Source organism: Gnatocerus cornutus, chromosome 6 (assembly GCF_029298725.1).
Source record: "Gnatocerus cornutus isolate USDA-ARS CGAHR chromosome 6, icGnaCorn1.1, whole genome shotgun sequence".
Taxonomy (NCBI): Eukaryota; Metazoa; Arthropoda; class Insecta; order Coleoptera; family Tenebrionidae; genus Gnatocerus; species Gnatocerus cornutus.
In genome coordinates, this window is record NC_142238.1 from 5,103,768 (window position 1) to 5,122,960 (window position 19,193).

General features: G+C 34.9%; 1 protein-coding gene across 1 annotated transcript in view; it reads right to left on the reverse strand.

Annotated features, from left to right (window-relative positions):
* Nucleotides 1–19,193, reverse strand: part of sli (slit guidance ligand) — a 96,960-nt gene extending 77,767 nt beyond the window's left edge. The window contains exons 1-2 of the mRNA XM_088039383.1: nt 18,916–19,193; nt 13,781–14,162 (exon numbers count right to left, since the gene is read on the reverse strand). Of these exons, the coding sequence (XP_087895509.1) occupies nt 13,781–13,995 (215 nt within the window). The 5' untranslated portion in view covers nt 13,996–14,162; nt 18,916–19,193. The remainder of the gene's footprint in view (nt 1–13,780; nt 14,163–18,915) is intronic.

Genomic DNA, 19,193 nt, shown 5'->3' on the forward strand with positions numbered 1-19,193 from the left:
AAAAGCGAAAATGGACTGATGGCGTTTTGTACAGATGACTTATGAAAACAAAACTTCTGATTGGTTGACACAAGTGTGCTATAACCGGAAACCAGCTAGAAATCATAACGATTACTCTATCTCACTCTCACCAATGTAACATTCCGTTGACGTATGCGTATGCGTCAATTCATATGCATAGAAAGGAGTTATGACGTAGTCACTGAAGACTTATTTTAACTAACAGCGCGACGCTAGATTTCAAACGAATATTTAGCTAATAATTCCGACCTTTGGAGAACAAAAAAACTGTTTGGTAATTGATTCATGTGTATACGTAACTCATAAACATAATAAAATGCATCGATTTTTCTGGTGTCCGGTAGGCTATTGCGCACACAAGGGCGTAAGAGCATGAGTATTTTAATGGCCGTTAGCCCACGTATTAAATACAACTTTTTATCTGCGACTGATCGACAACTGCTAAACAGATCCTTTTTATTTCGATCAAGTTTAGATCAAAGAAGCATGTTTTCCCACGTCATGGAAACAAGAAAATTTGTAATCAACAATTTTGCAAAAGTGCATTCTTCTTGTTTTATCAGAAAGAGTGAGTGTGAATCTTTTCCATCAGACGTAGAAGAAGCCGCAACAAATGTAGTTTTATCATTTCTACCAGAAAAATCAAGAATTAAGTATGAACAAGCATACAGGGTGATTCACGAAGTTAGGTAAATATTTAAACTGGGGATAGTATACGTTAAATACATCTTCGGAAACACTAGATTTACAAGGGCCCTGGACGTTTACACTCGCCGTGCGGTAAAAATTGCCCAAATCGTCTGCTTTTCAGATGCGTTTATAAATTAAAATCCCTTTACCATAATGAAGATTGATCACCAAAGTGGAATCTACCTAAATTAATATCTCAAATAAGACAATATTTCTATTTTTAAAGTAATATTAAAACGTTTTTTATACAGCGCCATCTTGTGTACTTTTTGTGCAGCAACTACAAAATTGACAGAAGTGACAGATGATGAAATTTACAAATGTCAGATGTGACAGTTCTCAATAATTTTGAAAAACCCAATTATTTAAATTCAAATTTTTCGGCCAAAAAGTTTAATACAACTCTTGTGCGTTAACCATTTTACAGCGCTCAATCATTAAAGCACTCCGGCTACGCCGTCGTGCTTCAAACTGATGGAATCAGTTTAAAGCACGACGGCGTAGCCGGAGTGCTTTAATGATTGAGCGCTGTAAAATGTAAGTTACCACACGCGACTGTAAATAACTATTACTTGGCATCAAAAAAAAAATTTTTCCATCAATTTGAGAGGAATGTGCACGGGAAAGAACTTTTGGTGGTCACTGGAACGACGACCGAACAAAAAACGAATGTGGTTTTTTGCGATTTCAACAAAACCTTGTGTTTACGCATAGAAATATTACCTTGAAATCACAAAAATTACTCAAAATGCCGCCCCCGTTGTCAATGTAGGCTCGATTTAAATCTGGAGAACATGGGGGCCGCAACACTGGTCCAGTTCTTCCGATCCACCGCTCGTGGAAATTATTATTCAACCACACGGACACTATGCGCGCACTATGGGGAAGACCTCCGTCTTGTAAAAACCACATTTGAGCCCTTATGTTTAACTGAACGTCGTCTAACAAATCTTCTAGCTCATTTTCGTCGTAATCGTCTGGTGCTGGTACCTGGAGTTTCTTTAACGGTATCTAACACTTCCTCTTCAACTTCTAATCTGCGATCACTTTCGGTGGGGCCTATGTTTCTTGTGGTCATTTTAAAAGAATCATGTTCTCATTATTTCTGCATAATTCTTGCAAACACACGAAAATCAGGAACGTGTCGATTTGGAAAACGTAAACTGTACAACTCGCGAGCCGCAAGAGCATTTCCACTAGTTTTTCCATAGATCATGATCATTTCACTATTGGAAAACATTTTAAAAATTCCCGTCACAGAGTCAAACTAACACTGAAGCAATTAAAATGACTATCGTCCCACCTGATTAATAGCCGCAAAAAGTCAGTTTTTGTTGAAGCTAAGAGAGAAGGGTTTGTTTACATTATGACTTTCACTCTCGCTTATATCTTGGGTCCATTTTGGTAGTAATTTTTTTTTATTATTTTTTTAGGCCTCCTATATTAGGGATCATTACTAGTTTGAATATTTACCACACTTCGTGTATCACCCTGTATGCTCGTTTACGTGAATGGTGCAATGGGAAGAAAATTCAGAACGAGACGAATGAGAAAGTATTGCTAGCTTATTTCGAGAATTTGTCAAAACGCTACAAGCCTTCAAGTCTTTGGGCGTATTATTCAATAATACGAGCAACTATGAAGAAAAATGTGGACATAAGTAAATACATTCAGCCGGTGGCGTTTCTAAAAAGAAAATCCGAAGGATATAAGCCGAAAAAATCTAATATTTTGACTATGCAAGATAGTATAACAAAATTTTCACAGGAAGCCAAAGGTGAAACATGGCTATTAACAAAAAGAAATAAATAAGGTCATAGATTTATAAATTTTTAAGAAAACAATTTTTAAAGTTGTGCTAATTTTGGGACTTGGAGGTGCATGTAGGAAAGAAGAACTAACTTACATGTACGTTAATAACGTAAAAGACGAAGAAAATGTTTTCTGCATTAAAATACCCAATACGAAAACCAAGATTTCGCGTGAATTTGTTATAACTTCTGGAGATATTGAAGGAATCAAATTAGTAGAAATAATTCGAAAATACATAGCACTGCGTCCATCAAGCTGCGATCATGAAAGGTTCTTTGTTGGATATAAGAATGGCAAATGCACAAAACAGGCAGTGGGTATCAACGCAATTTGTGACTTGCCAAAAAATGTTGCATCTGTTTTTAAAACTACCAAATATAAAAGATTACACCGGACACTGCTTTCGGAGATCATCAACTTCGTTGCTTGCAAATTCAAGAGCGGATATTTTAACAGTCAAGAGACATGGAGGCTGGAAAAGTAACACGGTGGCTGAAGGATATATTGAAACGTCATTTGAAAATAAGAAACAAATTGCTACAAAAATTCTGAGAGTAAATAATATACAAATGGATGCTTCAAGCAGTAAAGACATTAGCAATTTTGAGATCAATCAAAACATTTGTTAATGCGTACAATAGGTAATGTAAATAGTTCTAAATAATTATTCTTTAATAAAAGTTTTCATGGTAATTTGTCTAAAAAGTCCAAACATTCTTTTCCCACTGCGTGTGGTAATAAAGCTCTTATCCCACTAAAAATGAGTGGGATAAGTGACAATTACCTTACAGTCGCAGATAAAATCCCTAAAAGTACTGGGAATATCAAAGAATTTCAGAGAAATCCCGGGACTCCAACAGAAATTAATAGAATTTCTGGAGTATCCTCACAATTCTAGTAATCCTTTTAGATAATTTGATCAAAATGTCACAAACTTTTTTTGAAATTTAGCCATTTCCCGCTGTGCAATTTATTTATATTGTTGGTGCGAAAGCAATCGCAGAGTTTAAAGAATCGCCAGTCACGTGCAGGCGTGCGTTTGTATTAATTTGTTTGTTTGTGTTCGGCTTAGTTATAATTAGCGTAAAATTGGGAAAGCTGAGGCGAAAGCGTCGCGGCGCTCCGCTCTTGAAAGCAGACGGTTTTTTAAAATGCATAAAAATATTTGCAAAACTAATTATCGCCGCTGTCAGTGGCAGACACTGTGACAAACCGTAATAACCGAGGGAGGTCAATCAAAACAGATTGGATACAAAATAACGACTGAGGTCTCCAGAGAAGGATGAAAACCAGAGGCAGGACAGAGTGGGAAGAATAGAGCGTCTGCACGCTAATCGGGTTTTAAATTAACCGCGACGCACATGTTTGATATTACCGACTAAAAATATAGATGCATTTCAATATCAAGCTTGGATTTGTTACGAGTGCACTTAGGGTTATTTTTGAAGCGGAACACTTTAAGAAAAAAATTATTATCGGAGTTATTCCAAGCACTTGCTTTCACAATTGCAACATACCTGTCATACCAACTATAATATAACAAACTGCCTCTTAATTTTTATCTTAAATCTACCATATCAACATTTATATCAAGTGAAACCCACAGATGGAAGATGCTTAGATCGGAGCCAATCAAACCACACTATACTGTGAATAGACATGTACACCACAATGCTTAGTGTAACATAAAACATGTTATTTTCATTCCAACAACATATCATGCCGCTTGTCCCATATAAATCAATTTCAGCTTTATTATAATTAGGAGAGGCAGTTCGCCTAATACGGATTTTTGTAATTGCATTCTAAACTGTCACATGTAAAAGATAGCACTAGCACCGCTACTAATAATCACTGATTAATATCATTTGCATATTTATGTTCTCCGAAATTTATGTCACATTTACGCCCAGTTGGTTGTAAATACATCGGTGCGTAGAATAAGTTTCCGTTTACGCATACTCCGGATTCCGGTAATAAATCTGCGCGCTTTTTTCCCCGTTTTCGCATTTACCTCCACCGAGTTGGGTGGGCAGAGTGGTTTCGTTGATACGTTTTAATGCGCTGTTTATTGGGTGTGTAATTAAATTTACTTGTCGCTTTACATAACTTATCGATTTATGATAGTTTCATTAATAATCAGTTAGAAAAGTGGGTAATTTATAGACGGTAATTTAACGAATATGAATTGGGTACGACGAAGCGGTGAAAGCTGACGTCTCCCTTCTTTTAACAGTTGACTTTTTATATGTAATTTTATGCAAATGTTATCATAAAAAACTACCTAGTGGTGACAGGTTAAGATAAGTTTAATGAATTAACCGTTAGAGTAGTTATAATAATGATAGTTTAGGTTTTTGAATGATCAAAGCGTCGTCTATCATCGGCGCTGAATGGGAATTTGCATTCCATTCATGAGTAAATAAGGAAATAAGAAAGTGTTCATTTAGAAATAAATTCAATCAAATCTGCCGGCTGCTATTTTAAGGATAATGACTGAAATGTTTATTAATGTTAATTGAGTTTAAAATGTGATGGCTATCGATTTACGTTTGCCAAATCTATTTTTGTTCCGTTCTCTGGAGAATTTTTTTAATATTCTTCAAGATTGGAGAAGGTTTTCTAAATTTAAACAGAAGTGACTAAGAATTTCTCAACAATTATGAAAAGGTGAAACATTAACGGATGTAATAGGTCATCTTCTATTAGCCAAGAAGAGTAAGTTGGAAAGTCCTTGAGATAGTTCCCATTTATTACCTAAAATCTGGAGTCCCTTTGAGAAGAACTTAGGTTATTACCGACACTACCCCTTAGTTCGTGCTTTCACGACGTCAAAGCTGGATGTTAATTAACAAACTTGAAACTCAATATCATGTTAAAAACAGTTGCGTCGACCCTATTGGATGTGACATAATTGAAACTTTACGACAAATATGTAATATAAATGACGCACTTTGATTCCGAAGTTGTATTCCATTACTGAGAGAACGCATATTGATTGTAACCAACGTGGACTTTATGTCTTCCATTATGGATAAGGTGTACCCAGTGATTCAATTGTGTCGTGAAAATAGCTTTATTGTTATGCTTCGGCGCCAGTGAAATTATTATCGAACTCAGCCCAGATAGAGTTTGATTGTGATGGCACTTTTTTCCACGAAAAAACATAATCAAAGAGAACAATGTGCAAGCGAAACGGGTTCCAACGGACCCCTCTGCATTTTCAGACCGAATGCAAAGCACAATAAACAGCTACCAACTGCTACCAATTATCGAAACCACACACTCAAAGCTGCCATTTTATCGCATATAAACAGTTCCTTGAGCAAGCACGGGCCTTTAATGTTCCGACTTCTTGCATTTTACGTCTCACTTTATTGGACTTATTCAAATTATCCCAATTTAGCGAGCTATAAATCCGTGCCGAGAAAGCACACTTTGAACCACATACTCATCGGTGATCGCTTCAGATGTGATTTATAGACATCGTAATTAAATTAGTTTATTGGGACGTGATTTAGAGACACACTTTGGTAATCGTTTTCTACCTTTTCACGAGTTATTCAATTTCGGGGCCCACCTTTTTCAGACAGAAATTAAAACGTCGTCTGAGATTAACGGGCCGCTCCACAATTTTCAAACTAGCCTAATTTGTGCCTCATTGCTACATGTAAATCACTAATTTCAGCGTCATATTATAAAGAAAAGTGTACTTCTTCCTCGAGGTCAGCCTTAAATATTCTAATTAAAAAAGTCACTTCCTAATTTTCGTTTTCATTCTTCTTTAACTTATCTGGTTTCGTCAATGAGTTGCACAAACAACCGCACCATTTCCAGCTCGTGTCTGTTACAGAAAACTTAGAAAACTTCGTATGTATTTACAACTAAAAGTGGATTTTAAACGTGCCTTAACACGCTGCGTTTACTCCAAACAAAGTAATTTGCCGAGTAATGGGAAGCAGAGGAATTAAAAGACGTCTCTTTTCTCTGTACCCTGTTGTACTATTTTCAATTATAACTAAATTAAACTTGATCCTGTGCAAAGTGGTAGTTCCAATAATCACAAATTAAATGAGAACCAAATTAAAGCAGCAGACGGTGAAAACAAACTTGTCGTCATTGAAATTTCTAAGCACCACAGCCACATCAATTATGGACACAAATTAGAATTCTTGTTTAAAATTCCATCAGGTTTGTGGTTATTTTTGAAGATTTGCATCTTAATGACCACCTCAATCATAATCAAAGAATCTGGCTGATGCCCAAGTTTGTCTTCGGGATCAAAAATCAATCTAAATCCCATAGAAATGTTCGCTAAATCACACTCAAATGAAGCCGTATCGCACTTAAACACATGTAAATCATATTTTAATTGTTCCTAGAACGGCCCAACCGGTGCCAAATGTGTGGTAAGAGTTGACATATTAATGTCGGTCTAATTTTATGATGGGGCGGCGTCTCGCATGTGTGGTAAAACAACACCCAAAGAATCTCAAGCTTCTTGTATTTATTTTGAGGAGAAAAAACGAACGGCTGTCAAGCCGGCAATTAAAGTCCAATAAAATCAAATTAATTGTATTTGCTAAAGAAGGCGATAACAATGTAACTACGCACAACTGGAACTAATTAATGGAAGAATGCACCGGTGATATACGATCTCCCTGCATATCAAGACTGATAATTTTACGGACAATGAACTGGTGATGTTAGTACAAGTCACAGGGGAGTGAAATAAAATCTGTGATAATGAAATCCGTTGCTACGTTTTACAATAAATACGGGTCAACTCAATCAAGCTCGGAGTGGATGTGGAGGGCCACAGACTTAGTAAACAACGGCGTCAATAGAAAATATTGTTACAAGTTGTTATTCTTGTGCGGTTTGAATGGATGAAATTAGTGGCGAATTCGCCTATAAAGTGAAATAAAATCCAGAAGTAGACATTAGTATCACTTCGTATGCTAAAGACAAGTGTTCATCAGCTTCATACACGTACGCACCTACAGCTAACAATGTGAATGATGATTGTGTTCAGCCTATTCCTCAACTAGAGTTATTATTATACTCCATTCAGACACGTATTAGTATTTGGAGCATCCGTCAAGATTCATTGTTAATGCGTCACCGCTTACCAACTTCAGCGGAAGCTTCGGAATTACGGGCAATTTTTATCCAACTCCAATTTCCTTTCAATCTAAACGTAAATTCAAATGCAGTTTTATTCTCAAAGGTTCATGATAGCGCTTGATAGAATTCTTCGTTCTTTGGTACTTCTGATGTATTTAATTTTTACTATTAGGGTAGAGACCTAAAAATCCCTAGACAAACACCGAGTGAAGGCTATTTGTCCAAGAGGCATGTCTCCAGCCTTGCCAGCTTAATTTACAAGCCCACAAACCGGTGAATGGAATTAAACGAAAGTCCAGTAAATGTTAACATAAATCATCACTATATGTCTGCGAAAACTGAGAAAGATCATAAATCATATGATTAGTTATTAGACGCGTAGAACGAATTAATTTCAGGCAATTTTGATGTTGCACGTGCGCCCAAAACCAGAACAATTTGAATAATTTTTCAATCCTTTTAATTAAATGCATCCTGACTGCAGGCTCGTTATCTTTCTTTCGCACTACAAACGTGTCAATCAACGTTTAGAAATTATCAGTTTGGAATGCATCGAGCAATAAAAGAAGCTGAGAATGTGTGAGCTGCAGATAGAGGCTTTTATGAAACGCTCCATCGGTAGTCCCCTAGATAAACGGTCAAAGACTTTCAAAGGATTACAAGACAAATTCCGAGAGACAAACAAACCATCTATTCAGCGGAAAAACAAAGATTTTCTTAGTGGAACAATAACATTTTATTTGAACACCCTTTATTCAAATGGTCGAGATAAATCAAACGTAGAAAGGGAAAGTTGGATACGCGGCTAATATTATTTTACGAGAGTAACTTTTAAAAATAAATTTTAAGAGCGAATGATAGGTTCATAAGGATGAGGATTCCGAGAATCCGATACTGGGGGCATATTGATTTAATGCTCGCTCATATTATCATACAAACTACATTTTGCTTGATATACAGAAATGCGCGATTTCATTAAAACAGTAGCGTTCAAAGAAAGTAGCTGTGCCATTTATGGACTTCGGAATTACTTGCTGTTTTTCAATTTCTAGAGCGTGTTTTTGCTGTTTCACTGAGAATTTATATAACAGATATTTAGTTTTTGGTTTTTATAAGTTCTTCAACAATGTTTCCTCAGTTAATGAAGGAGTTTATGGCTTCTTTGAGCCACTGGCAGCTGCGTTGGTTTGAAACCGAATAACAGTAACTGAATATTAGATTTTTGCTTCATTAACTTTATTGGAACTTGAAAGGAAAAATTGCGTTTGCACTCTGTTAAAATTGAAGAATAAGTAAACTGTATATAACCTGATATCTGAAAACGCTACGAGATGAAAACCAAAAATATTAAAGTCGCAGAATTATTATGAGAATCCAAGTACGAAAAAAATATAAGAATTCCTTGAGATTTCTTCAAGTTTGTTTTCTGGGATTCTTTGAGATTCTTTCGCGGATTCGTTAAAATGCTTGAAGACTATTTACGGTGTTTCAGAATTCTTTAGGGTTTTTAGAGATCGTAATAATAATTGGCAATTCTTGTTTTTCGCATAGAATGAGAATTTGAGTTTCGTAAAAACTCCAATTTATAAATTAAACACAAATCTTTGAAACCTGACTCCAGAAGTCATCACCTTCGAAAATAACTCACTTCAAAGTCGTCAAATATTTGAAACTTGCAAGGTGCACACTATCGTACAGACGATACCACAGTTATGCAAGTTGCCAATATTTGTTCACTTTGATAGCTTCCCTGATGATTGACTCATAGGCAAAGTGTACACGTCACAAGACACGTATCCTTATAAACCGCATTTTCTCAATAGCAGTTATTAGCCTACGTGCTTATAGTGGATAAGAAGAGTACATTATGCACCTGCCCTTCAATTACATATTGATTTTATTCAACTTCGGTTCGATAGCTCAGATATAAAAAATATTTCCTCGCGCCACATCTAACATGTGTCGCGTGATTGTTAAGTGGTCGTAAACAAATCAATCTCCTGCTGAAAGATATGTTTATCAGAAAAGCGAGAAAAAAACAAAGCAAAGAACGGAAGAATGGAAGTAGAAAAGCGCGAATATCAGTGCAAGGTGCTCCGAAGTTTGAAAGCTCCCCAAAAAACAACAATTTGATGTTCGATTGGACGACTTTTGGGAATAACAACATTTACTCAGGTTTTATCGAAGCTCGGAAATGCGAATTTAACACAACAATTAATTATGGAGTAATCACGGATGCTTCGAATTAGCAGTTTGCGGTGCGGATTTAGAAAATTATTACATGAATATTATTCTCGTTGATGTTCACACACCAATTTATTGTGATTTATCGTGTTCATACAGCGGAGGCATTTATTTATCCAGTAAAGTGTGCAGATGTGTAAATTCTATACATAAATCAGATTAATTAAAATTCATGGATAGAATGAATTGTTTTTCGGTACAGAGATTTTTGCAGAATTAAATTAAAACAAGTCTGTTATTGATATTGTTTAAAATAAGGTCGAAAATCGGATTCGCATTCAAATGAAAGGACACAGCTGAAGCGGATCTCTTTAATTGAAAAACGAAAATATTCAGCGCATTTATTAGCGCCATTCCGAGCTGCTACGTTTGATTAAGACATAAATATACTTAATGAAATCTTGAATTTTCGAAAAAACGGTTTGTTGTTTCAAGGAACCATTAAATTGCAAATGCAATTTCCGCAAATCCTTTCGTTGGCGCGACCATAATTAAGATGTCCTGCGACTCAGACAGGATAATTGGCCAATATTTTTGGCCAAGTCGCCTCGAGCAAGAGTACAATCGTAATCCTAGTTTTAAACGAGGATAATCTACTTTTGTAATCTGGTGACCACAAGAGCTTGACAAAGTGCACTTCGTATTTCTGGGCAACATCGTCGATCGGGTTGATGATTAACGTAAAGCTATTAACTAAACAAGAGTCCTAATAACATCACCGGTAAATGTAGCTGTGTAGTTTCGTTTGATAAGCTAATAGTTGTTCTTCGTTTAATTAACATTCTGATATTAGTAGGCTGTCCTGCACTGCTTGCTCTACACCCGCCTTCCGTGCGCTGATCGATATTAATGATGAGGTATTAGAAATAATACATGCTTCTTGATTAATCACTTCATATGAAACTATAGATGGATATCTGATACACGCAATTATCTTTGTGATTAATCCCCGCAAGACAAACGACGTTTTTTATGGTTATGCGGATCGAATAGTTAAAGTTGTTTGGAAATTCCTCTTCAAGGTTCGGAGCTGATACGAGCATACCCAGGTGTTGCAGGTTTTCACAATTTGCAATTATGTATAAGCTACATAAGATGGAGGTTGGAGGTTCCAAGGAAATGGAAAAATATCTCCTATATTGTAACATATTAATATGCAGAAATGCGACATTTCATTAAAAAAGCTCTCAAAGAATGTTGTCGTGCCATTTATAACATTGATAACATATTTTCAAACTAGACCACCTCAAAGAGAATCCCCGATTAGGGAAACGTTGGTAAACTCACTCACTCCTTGCGCTGCACTAACATCCATATTATGTGCCTTTTTGACCACAGGAAAACCGCAATAATCCGTTACAAAAATCAAACAAGTATTTTTTTTAAATTGAAAGTGCTCTCTCTATACGTTGATTTTCCTGCAGAGAATTTACCGATTTACAGGCCCGAGCCGTCCATATGTGCAATGCGTGCCTTGCACGCGGGCGGCCACTCATTGGGGGCGGCCACATAACCGGTTTATTAAAAAAATATTCAAAACAAAAAAATTAAAAAGCCCAAACAAAAAAAAACGTTCAAATTACAGATATATTTCCGATTATTTTTATTCATAGCTTTAATATGTTGTATATCTAGAACTACTCTATTACCAATTTCGTTGCAAACTGCCATAAAAGACATTCTTTTCTATTCTATTTCGTTTCTCTTATTCATTGTGAGAGCATTTAAAAACAAACGTACGTGCAAATCAGTTCTGAAATTCAGCAAATTTTTGTGTGAACTTTTAATTGTCTCAAATGACGCTAATAGGAGTGCAATTTTAACGTGCAACAAATAATATTCTTTGAATATCGAGTTGCTTTCGTTGGCATGTTTTTTTAAGTTAGTGCCTAGATATCCAGGTGTCCGGAAAGTGGCGCACCATCTTGAAAAAGGGTAATTGGGTGGTTCCCGAGAGTACCAAAAAGGATTAACATAAAATTAGAAAAATGACAAAATTGCTAAACTGTTCCCTCAATAATTTAAATTTCTAGTCTTCAAAGTCATATTCAAAAATATTGTTTAATACTTTTCAGCCATTATTTCACGAAATTTTTTTCGATTTTTTTGCATCTTGCCTCTGCACAAAATGTTCTTTACGTAACAAATTCATTTGAACGTGAAATTATTGCACAAAAATTGTTAATTTTGGAATTAAACTTTTACTCTTCAATCCATCAGATTCCAAAAAATTGAAAGCATGGATTTTTTTTAAACATTTGGTGATTTATGGCATTGTCTGATGATACGCTGCACTGGTGTGCGACTCCAGACACCTGTAGTTAATAAGATAATAAATAATAAGAAGTGTAAAGATATAATTTACAAAATAAAGAAAATTATTTATAATTAATAGGCAAATATTTCTAATTTCGGGGCTTGGTTTACCGAAGGTAACTTAGGGCCAGTTTTATAATCGTCGTTTAAAGGCGGTTTTAACTAAAGGTCTTTATTGTTACAACAATTTGTTTCTATAGCAAAAATTCGTTTTTAATTTTTTTATTAAATTAAAATTAATATTAAATTCGTTTCAATTTTAAATGAATGATTATGAAACTGGCTCCTGGATCTTTAATTTAATAATTATTAATTTTGGTGTTTAAACGACCTGGTTGTTTTTTTGCTAATCAACTGTGGCCAATCATCAAATTAAATACGCAATTAAGTGAATCTCAATGTAAACTGGTCCATCATTTATGAAATTTCTGGAAAATTTCAAAATTTTATAGAATGGAAAATAGACACCTACAGACAGCAATACGAAACCAAAATTTTAAAACAAAAAATGTTAAAGGCGAAACACGAAAATCGGTAGCCAATCACGATCGTTGAACGTTGAACAGTGAATTTTGGTTAATTAAAATTACATTATTTTTGTTTTTTTGTTTTAAAATTTTGGTTGAGTACTGTATGGGGGGGGGGGGGGGGGGGAGATAGGGGCGGCACATTAGGTTCGCACACGGGCGCAAGAAGGTTTCGGCTCGGGCCTGCCGATTTACAGAGGAGCAAATTTAAACATCAACAGGATTTTAAAGGGATAAGTTAGATACCTGCATTAGATACATGTCAACTTCGATTAATAGATGGCTCCACAACTAAATGACAAGTTTATTATTAATCGTAAAATACAATGTTGAGAAACATAAAATTGTACCTGCTAATCTGTACTGAAAATACCAAATACCACCAGTTTGGTGTGACTATGTGGCAGTCCATAAGCACCAATCGCAGAACCGCTTTTAAAATTTGGCGCCTACAAAAATTCTCTGCAGAAAAAATAGGGTGTAATTAAATTACGACTGCTTAAAACCAAAATTGCTTGAAAGGTTTTGTCCCAGTTTATAAAGATGTTGCAACAAAAACATCCTGTATAGACTAATTAGGGGAACTCCAGGAACCGGGATAACCTGAAAAACCTGGAGAGCCATTATCAGTAACCCCAGCAAATTAACACAAAGAACTGAACCATTTTCACAGCTTTAGTCCCTTTACAATTCGAGATAAGCCATGTTTTTGATTTCACGTACACCGCAACATGTCCCTTTCTATCTTTTAATGAATCTAAAGACGACCCAACGTCTTAAATGCTTAAGTCCCGCATCACTTTGATCACTTATGAGATACATACATCCCACCCAGCTTACTTATGGAAGACTTTATAAATAATTTATATATTAATGGTTTCAAGTTGCTAGTCCTGTATGCATCATGTGATTAATACTCGACGTTATGAAAGAGCCTGCATACAAACTGCTATCGTCGCTTCTTCAGCTGTGACCTTGACTCACGTTAAATATTTGAGTAGTAAACACCGCGAAACGATTAATCCAAGGAAAATTTTACTTACAGTCTTTCGGTTTCCGGTGGTATGTTCTTCGGTACTTGAGTGAATCCCCGATGCGAACAATCGACGACTACTCCTGAACAGGTGCATCCCCTGGGACACCGAAGTGGTGTGAAAGATAGATGAGCAACATCGTTTCCAGGCTCGGCATTGCTCCATTCACACGACACAATTAAAACCCAAATAATCCCCAACACGAACGCCACTGACGCCCGCATTGCAAGCACCGTTGTCTTACTCGCCCACAATTGTTTATTTTTTCGTAGGATTTTTGAAAAGACTCGAGTCTTGCACTTTATTTTAATTAAAATTTAGTCCCGTCTTAATTTACCCAAAGAACGTCGACTTTAATTATATTGAATGGTGGGCGCTCCCGGTAGGAAACCTGAAGAAAAAATAAAAAACATGTAATTAAGTACGCCTTCAATATGACTCTACGTTCGGGATAAGAAGGAAACGAAGTATGGAGTTTATGTACGCATTTCAAGAAGCTGGAAACTAAACAAAGAATTTCCTGTTCGCCGCTTTTGGATTTTATTGAGTGCAATTAAAGTGACGTGCGGACCCAATTAAAATTATTGTACACCATCGGTGACCATTAACTAATAGATTACTGTTAATAAGTGTTTTAATGCCTACGTGAAACAGGTGTGCTAGAAAGTGTAATGACAACGGTTAATCACAACCCACGGTTATTATAATTCTTATTTATTCTCATTTAAATTCAGTCAAAATGCATAAATTAACTTAATCTCAATACAATTGAAGTTGAGATTAAAATATTAATTAGTTGAATTTAGATATCGACTTTAATCCGATGTAATTCTATTTGAAAGTGTCCACGTTACTGCACCCAAGTTTAATAAACATGCCGAAACAACAGATTAGAGCTTGATGTTTGACCTGAATTAAAGAAATTATAAAAAAAAACTGTTACAAGTTGGAGTTTGTTTGGTCGATTTCATTCTTCTTTAATAACTTAATCTTTAATGTAGAACACAGATTTTCAGTCCATTCTTATTTTTACCTTCTAATACTTAATAATCTTTTTTTCTTTGGCAAACAGATGTTTTCAATCTGCTTTCATTTACACAAAAAATTTAGCTGCCATTGTTTCACATAAATAACGTCATATTTATACTTCTTTTCAATTCATAGCGAGGCCCCCATTTTAATGGCAACTAGTATACATGAGTGACCAGTATATTGTATTATGTTAGTAAAATGCATGAAAGTTGGTACTAATTGGGATGTTTTGAAGAAGAGGGGGATATCGTGTCATACGTCAATTTGTCAAAATAGATTTGTTTACTCTAACCTACAAGCTTAAATTTTTAAACTTTTCTGGCTCTTAAAAAGTGCACTGTAAATTGAAAGTACGTATTAAAACACTAAAAAGTAAGATACCGGCCATTTCTTTAACTGGACCGGTGCGTAAGCTGCCATTGAAGACTTCGCAATGATAGGTTACGTCCAGTACAAAAAGGTACCCCAAACTTATACAAACGCAATTTGGGGCAAGATTATATCAAAATATATCAAAATTCTTCAATCCTTTAATTGAGTAAGCATTCCTGTTTGAAAAAACTCAGCGAGATTTTATTACTTCACTGTTAATAACCAACAAAGAAACCACTTATTTAAAAACCATCTCAATTTGTAAGACAATAATTTCATATTTTCGGAAGAATTCAACAGTTTTTGATATTATTCCAACGCGAAATGTAAATGTCTCATCAGTGTTTACAATTATGACGTGCCTGTCAAAATGCTGTCATACATGTCGGCAACTTTTGGTGTTTAAAAATGTCCCTAAAAAGTACATTCCTCGACACAGTTTTTGGGTACAGTCCCAAATTTCGGGCCAGGTTCGACCTTTGGACCTCGCTAAGAACTGAAATCTAGTATAATTTGGAAGTAATTTACATTTCTAACTAAAAATACAGTCCAGAAATCGTTTTTTTTTTAAATTTACAGCGAGTTGTAATAGTTAGATTTTTAGAATAGAGCTTCGTTTTTTTGATCCATCCAATCATTTTAAGCTTTTTTATTTGATTTGTTGCACTGTTTTACAGAATAGATTTTCAAGTTTTAATTTTTTTTGAAACTTGCAATTATTAAAACATTGCATAGCGAATGCAACTACAGTGTGAAACATCATTGTCTAAAAACTTCAAGAATTTGCGATAACGATAAGCGTTTTATTTCATGATATTAATATTCTATTCTATAAAGATAAAATACAAGACTTACAAGATCTTTGAATATTGCGATTTTTTTTGCTTGAGATTAGACTCAAATACTTTTCGGACTGAAATTTTTTTAGAGGTTTCTACACTTCAGAAAAGATCAAAATTTTTGTACTAATAAATTCACCAAATTGATTCCAAAATACAATTCTAATTTAAATCGCCAAAAAAATATTCGCAAAAATAAAAAAAAATTGAAAAGTGGTTTCAATGTGATCATCACTGTTACTTTTTTAATTATTGTACTATTGTACTTTATGACAAAACGTGGAATAATTAAACAAAGAAATTTAATTAGAGGTTTCATTGACATCGTATAATTACAGCAAATATGCAAAGTAATGGTTATAAAAGTAATTACAAATTTTTAGACAACAAAGCGATCGATATTTTATTACCTCTGAGATATTCCAAACCAGTTTAAGTAAATAAAACTGCATTTTTAGAATAAAGACGTACATTATAACCCAAGAACGTAGTTTGAATGCATGAGATGAAACTTCTAAGCTCACATTTTTTAAACATAGTCTTCAATTACAATAAGAGACCTCCATGGTGAATTAATCCTATAAAAATATGTGGAACATTCCACGATCGCTTGTCATTAAAATAACATTATAATTATCGTTATGAAGTATGAATCAGTGTCTTTAAATTTTTCCACGATTTGTCAGAAATAAGACCCTTTTTTGCATCATTGTTGAATCCCACATTTCTACAACAGTAGAAATGTCAACACTCATATCTGTACTTTTAAACCATAAATTTTGTCAAAAAACAACACTAATATAAAATATCACCGATATAAAACGGTCCCGAGGGCAGGAAGCAATACGTGTAGAGAAATAGGAGGGTGCTCAAGAATTTATATAAACATATAAAACGGAGATGCATTCACCAGTCAATCGATTTCAATATACCTCCTTGGCTTCTTCGACACCCTAAGGCCATCTTCACGAAATATACAGTGAATACCAAAGCGGTGCATTTGTACACTTCAGACAACTAAGAAACCGCTCAACTGCAAGAAAAGCAGTCGTTTTATAGCCATTACAAAAATTCGGATACGGGTGCTGAATTTTTATCCAGTTCTTACTTAATTTTCTTTTCGAACGAAGACTGAAACTGAAGTGTCCATGACACTGACTTTAAAGGTAAAAACTTTCTGTAATACGTACTAATCGAAGACTCTCAGTAAGCACTCAGTGTTAATTAGCTGAGTAGATTAGATCCATTTTTGGAATACTTGAGCTAGTGCGTATCTGTAGAAACTGTTAGTTTATTTAGAAAGTGTCTTCAGCTTTCGTGGATATTGAGAGGATCCCATCTTAAATGGTGCATGAAGAATTTGGCACTTTGTCTGAACCCGAATAGGTGAGAACTGAGATTCTTAAAGCGATTGAAATCGCGGTCTATACACATTAAGACCTACAAAGCGCAGCTTCTTCGGCATTGCAAAGAGAAAATATTCCTTCGACGGAATGTACATAGCCTGGAGGTGAACAATAACAAACGAACAAAACGCGGAGCCATCATCTAAATATCTTTCAAGAGAGCCTTGGGTTAGTTCAAACACTCGTCATTTCGATCGCCTCAGGATTTAAGGGTGCAAAAAAAGTCATGCAAAATTCATGCTTAAATTGCACCGGATATTTCTCTTTATTGACAAGGATATTTTCCTTTAGTTTTATTCAGACCGATACAATTTTCCCGGAAGAGTTAAAAATAGCGGAATTTAAATAGTGACAATTTTTCTAAAGTTATAGTTTATTTCGGAACAAGCAATTATCTCGGAGCGGAAAATGGACTAATTACTTTTAGCGGATATTTAGCATACGCGATAATTTCAGTTCAGGAACATTAATTTTTGTTTATATTAAAGAGAAAATTACTTGCAGCTGGGATAAACGAGCTTTGGGTTAAATGTGACGAAAACACTCAATAATTGTTGCGTAATTTAAAAACAATAATTAAACATGTTGGATTCAGAGAACCAAATTAACTTTTGTTGCGGATCAATGAGTTTTTCTTTCAGTTATCTGAACAAAATGTTTGTTTGCTTTGACAAAAAATGAATCGGCCAACAAACCAACAAAATTCAATGTTTTGGCAAGAAGCCTAGGTGCCGACTTGAAAATATGAAAAACGGACAGTCAGTTGAAAATACGCGGTGGGTCGAAAAATATAAAAGTCATACACACATCAAGCTCTAAATTTTAGATCAATAGGTTTTAATAAAATAGAAAAAAGAATTTGTTTGCTTTGACAAAAAATGAATCGACCAAACCCTCTGATGTCAACATTTTCACATTTTTAATAAATTTGATGTGGGAATAATCATCTATCACAACTGACTAAAATATTGTGTGACCTATTGAAGCACGTTTTGCTAATTAAAGTGTACATCAAAACCGTTATAATGGGGGTAAATAAATGAGAATTTTAGCAGTATCTATTTTAAATTCAATAAAAAGTCGGGATGCTTTTTATAGCTCTGAGCTTTTACTACTTTGCTAGGAATGTAATTTGAATTAAATTATGATATAAAAGCAAAAAATGTACTTGCGACAACTTGAAAATTAGAAAATAACTCGCGACACCTTAGCTAACACATGTACTGAACATGATTAAAATAAACATTACAGTGCAGTGGAATGAAGGGTAATTATTGCTTATAAAAAATAAACAGCACAGGTGTACATTCCTTTCAATAAATATGCGCAATATTTTAGTGATACCAATTGAATGGGTATGATATTGTGAATAAAAGATGAAGCATTAATAACAAAATGATTGAATAATAACATAATTAAATAATTTCCATTTTCTCGCACACCTGTGCTTAATTAATTTGCATCGGAACACCTCAACAAAACTAAAAAAAATTACCTTTCATGTATCGTTGTAAGCCATAATAGTACCGAGCGCCTCCAAAACAAAATAAAAATCAACACATAAACACAAAAAAATCGTTTATTTAAAACTGAAAAAAAATACCAGAGACAACTGCAAACTCACACACACCACACAAAATAAACACTAAAGAAAAAAATTTGTTTACGAAACAGATCGCGAAACGCTTTAGTGAACGCAGCGCTACAACCCCAATTGTAACTAACGTCACGACTCGACTGCAGTCCGACGCAAAATCAGCTCACCGTTGGAAG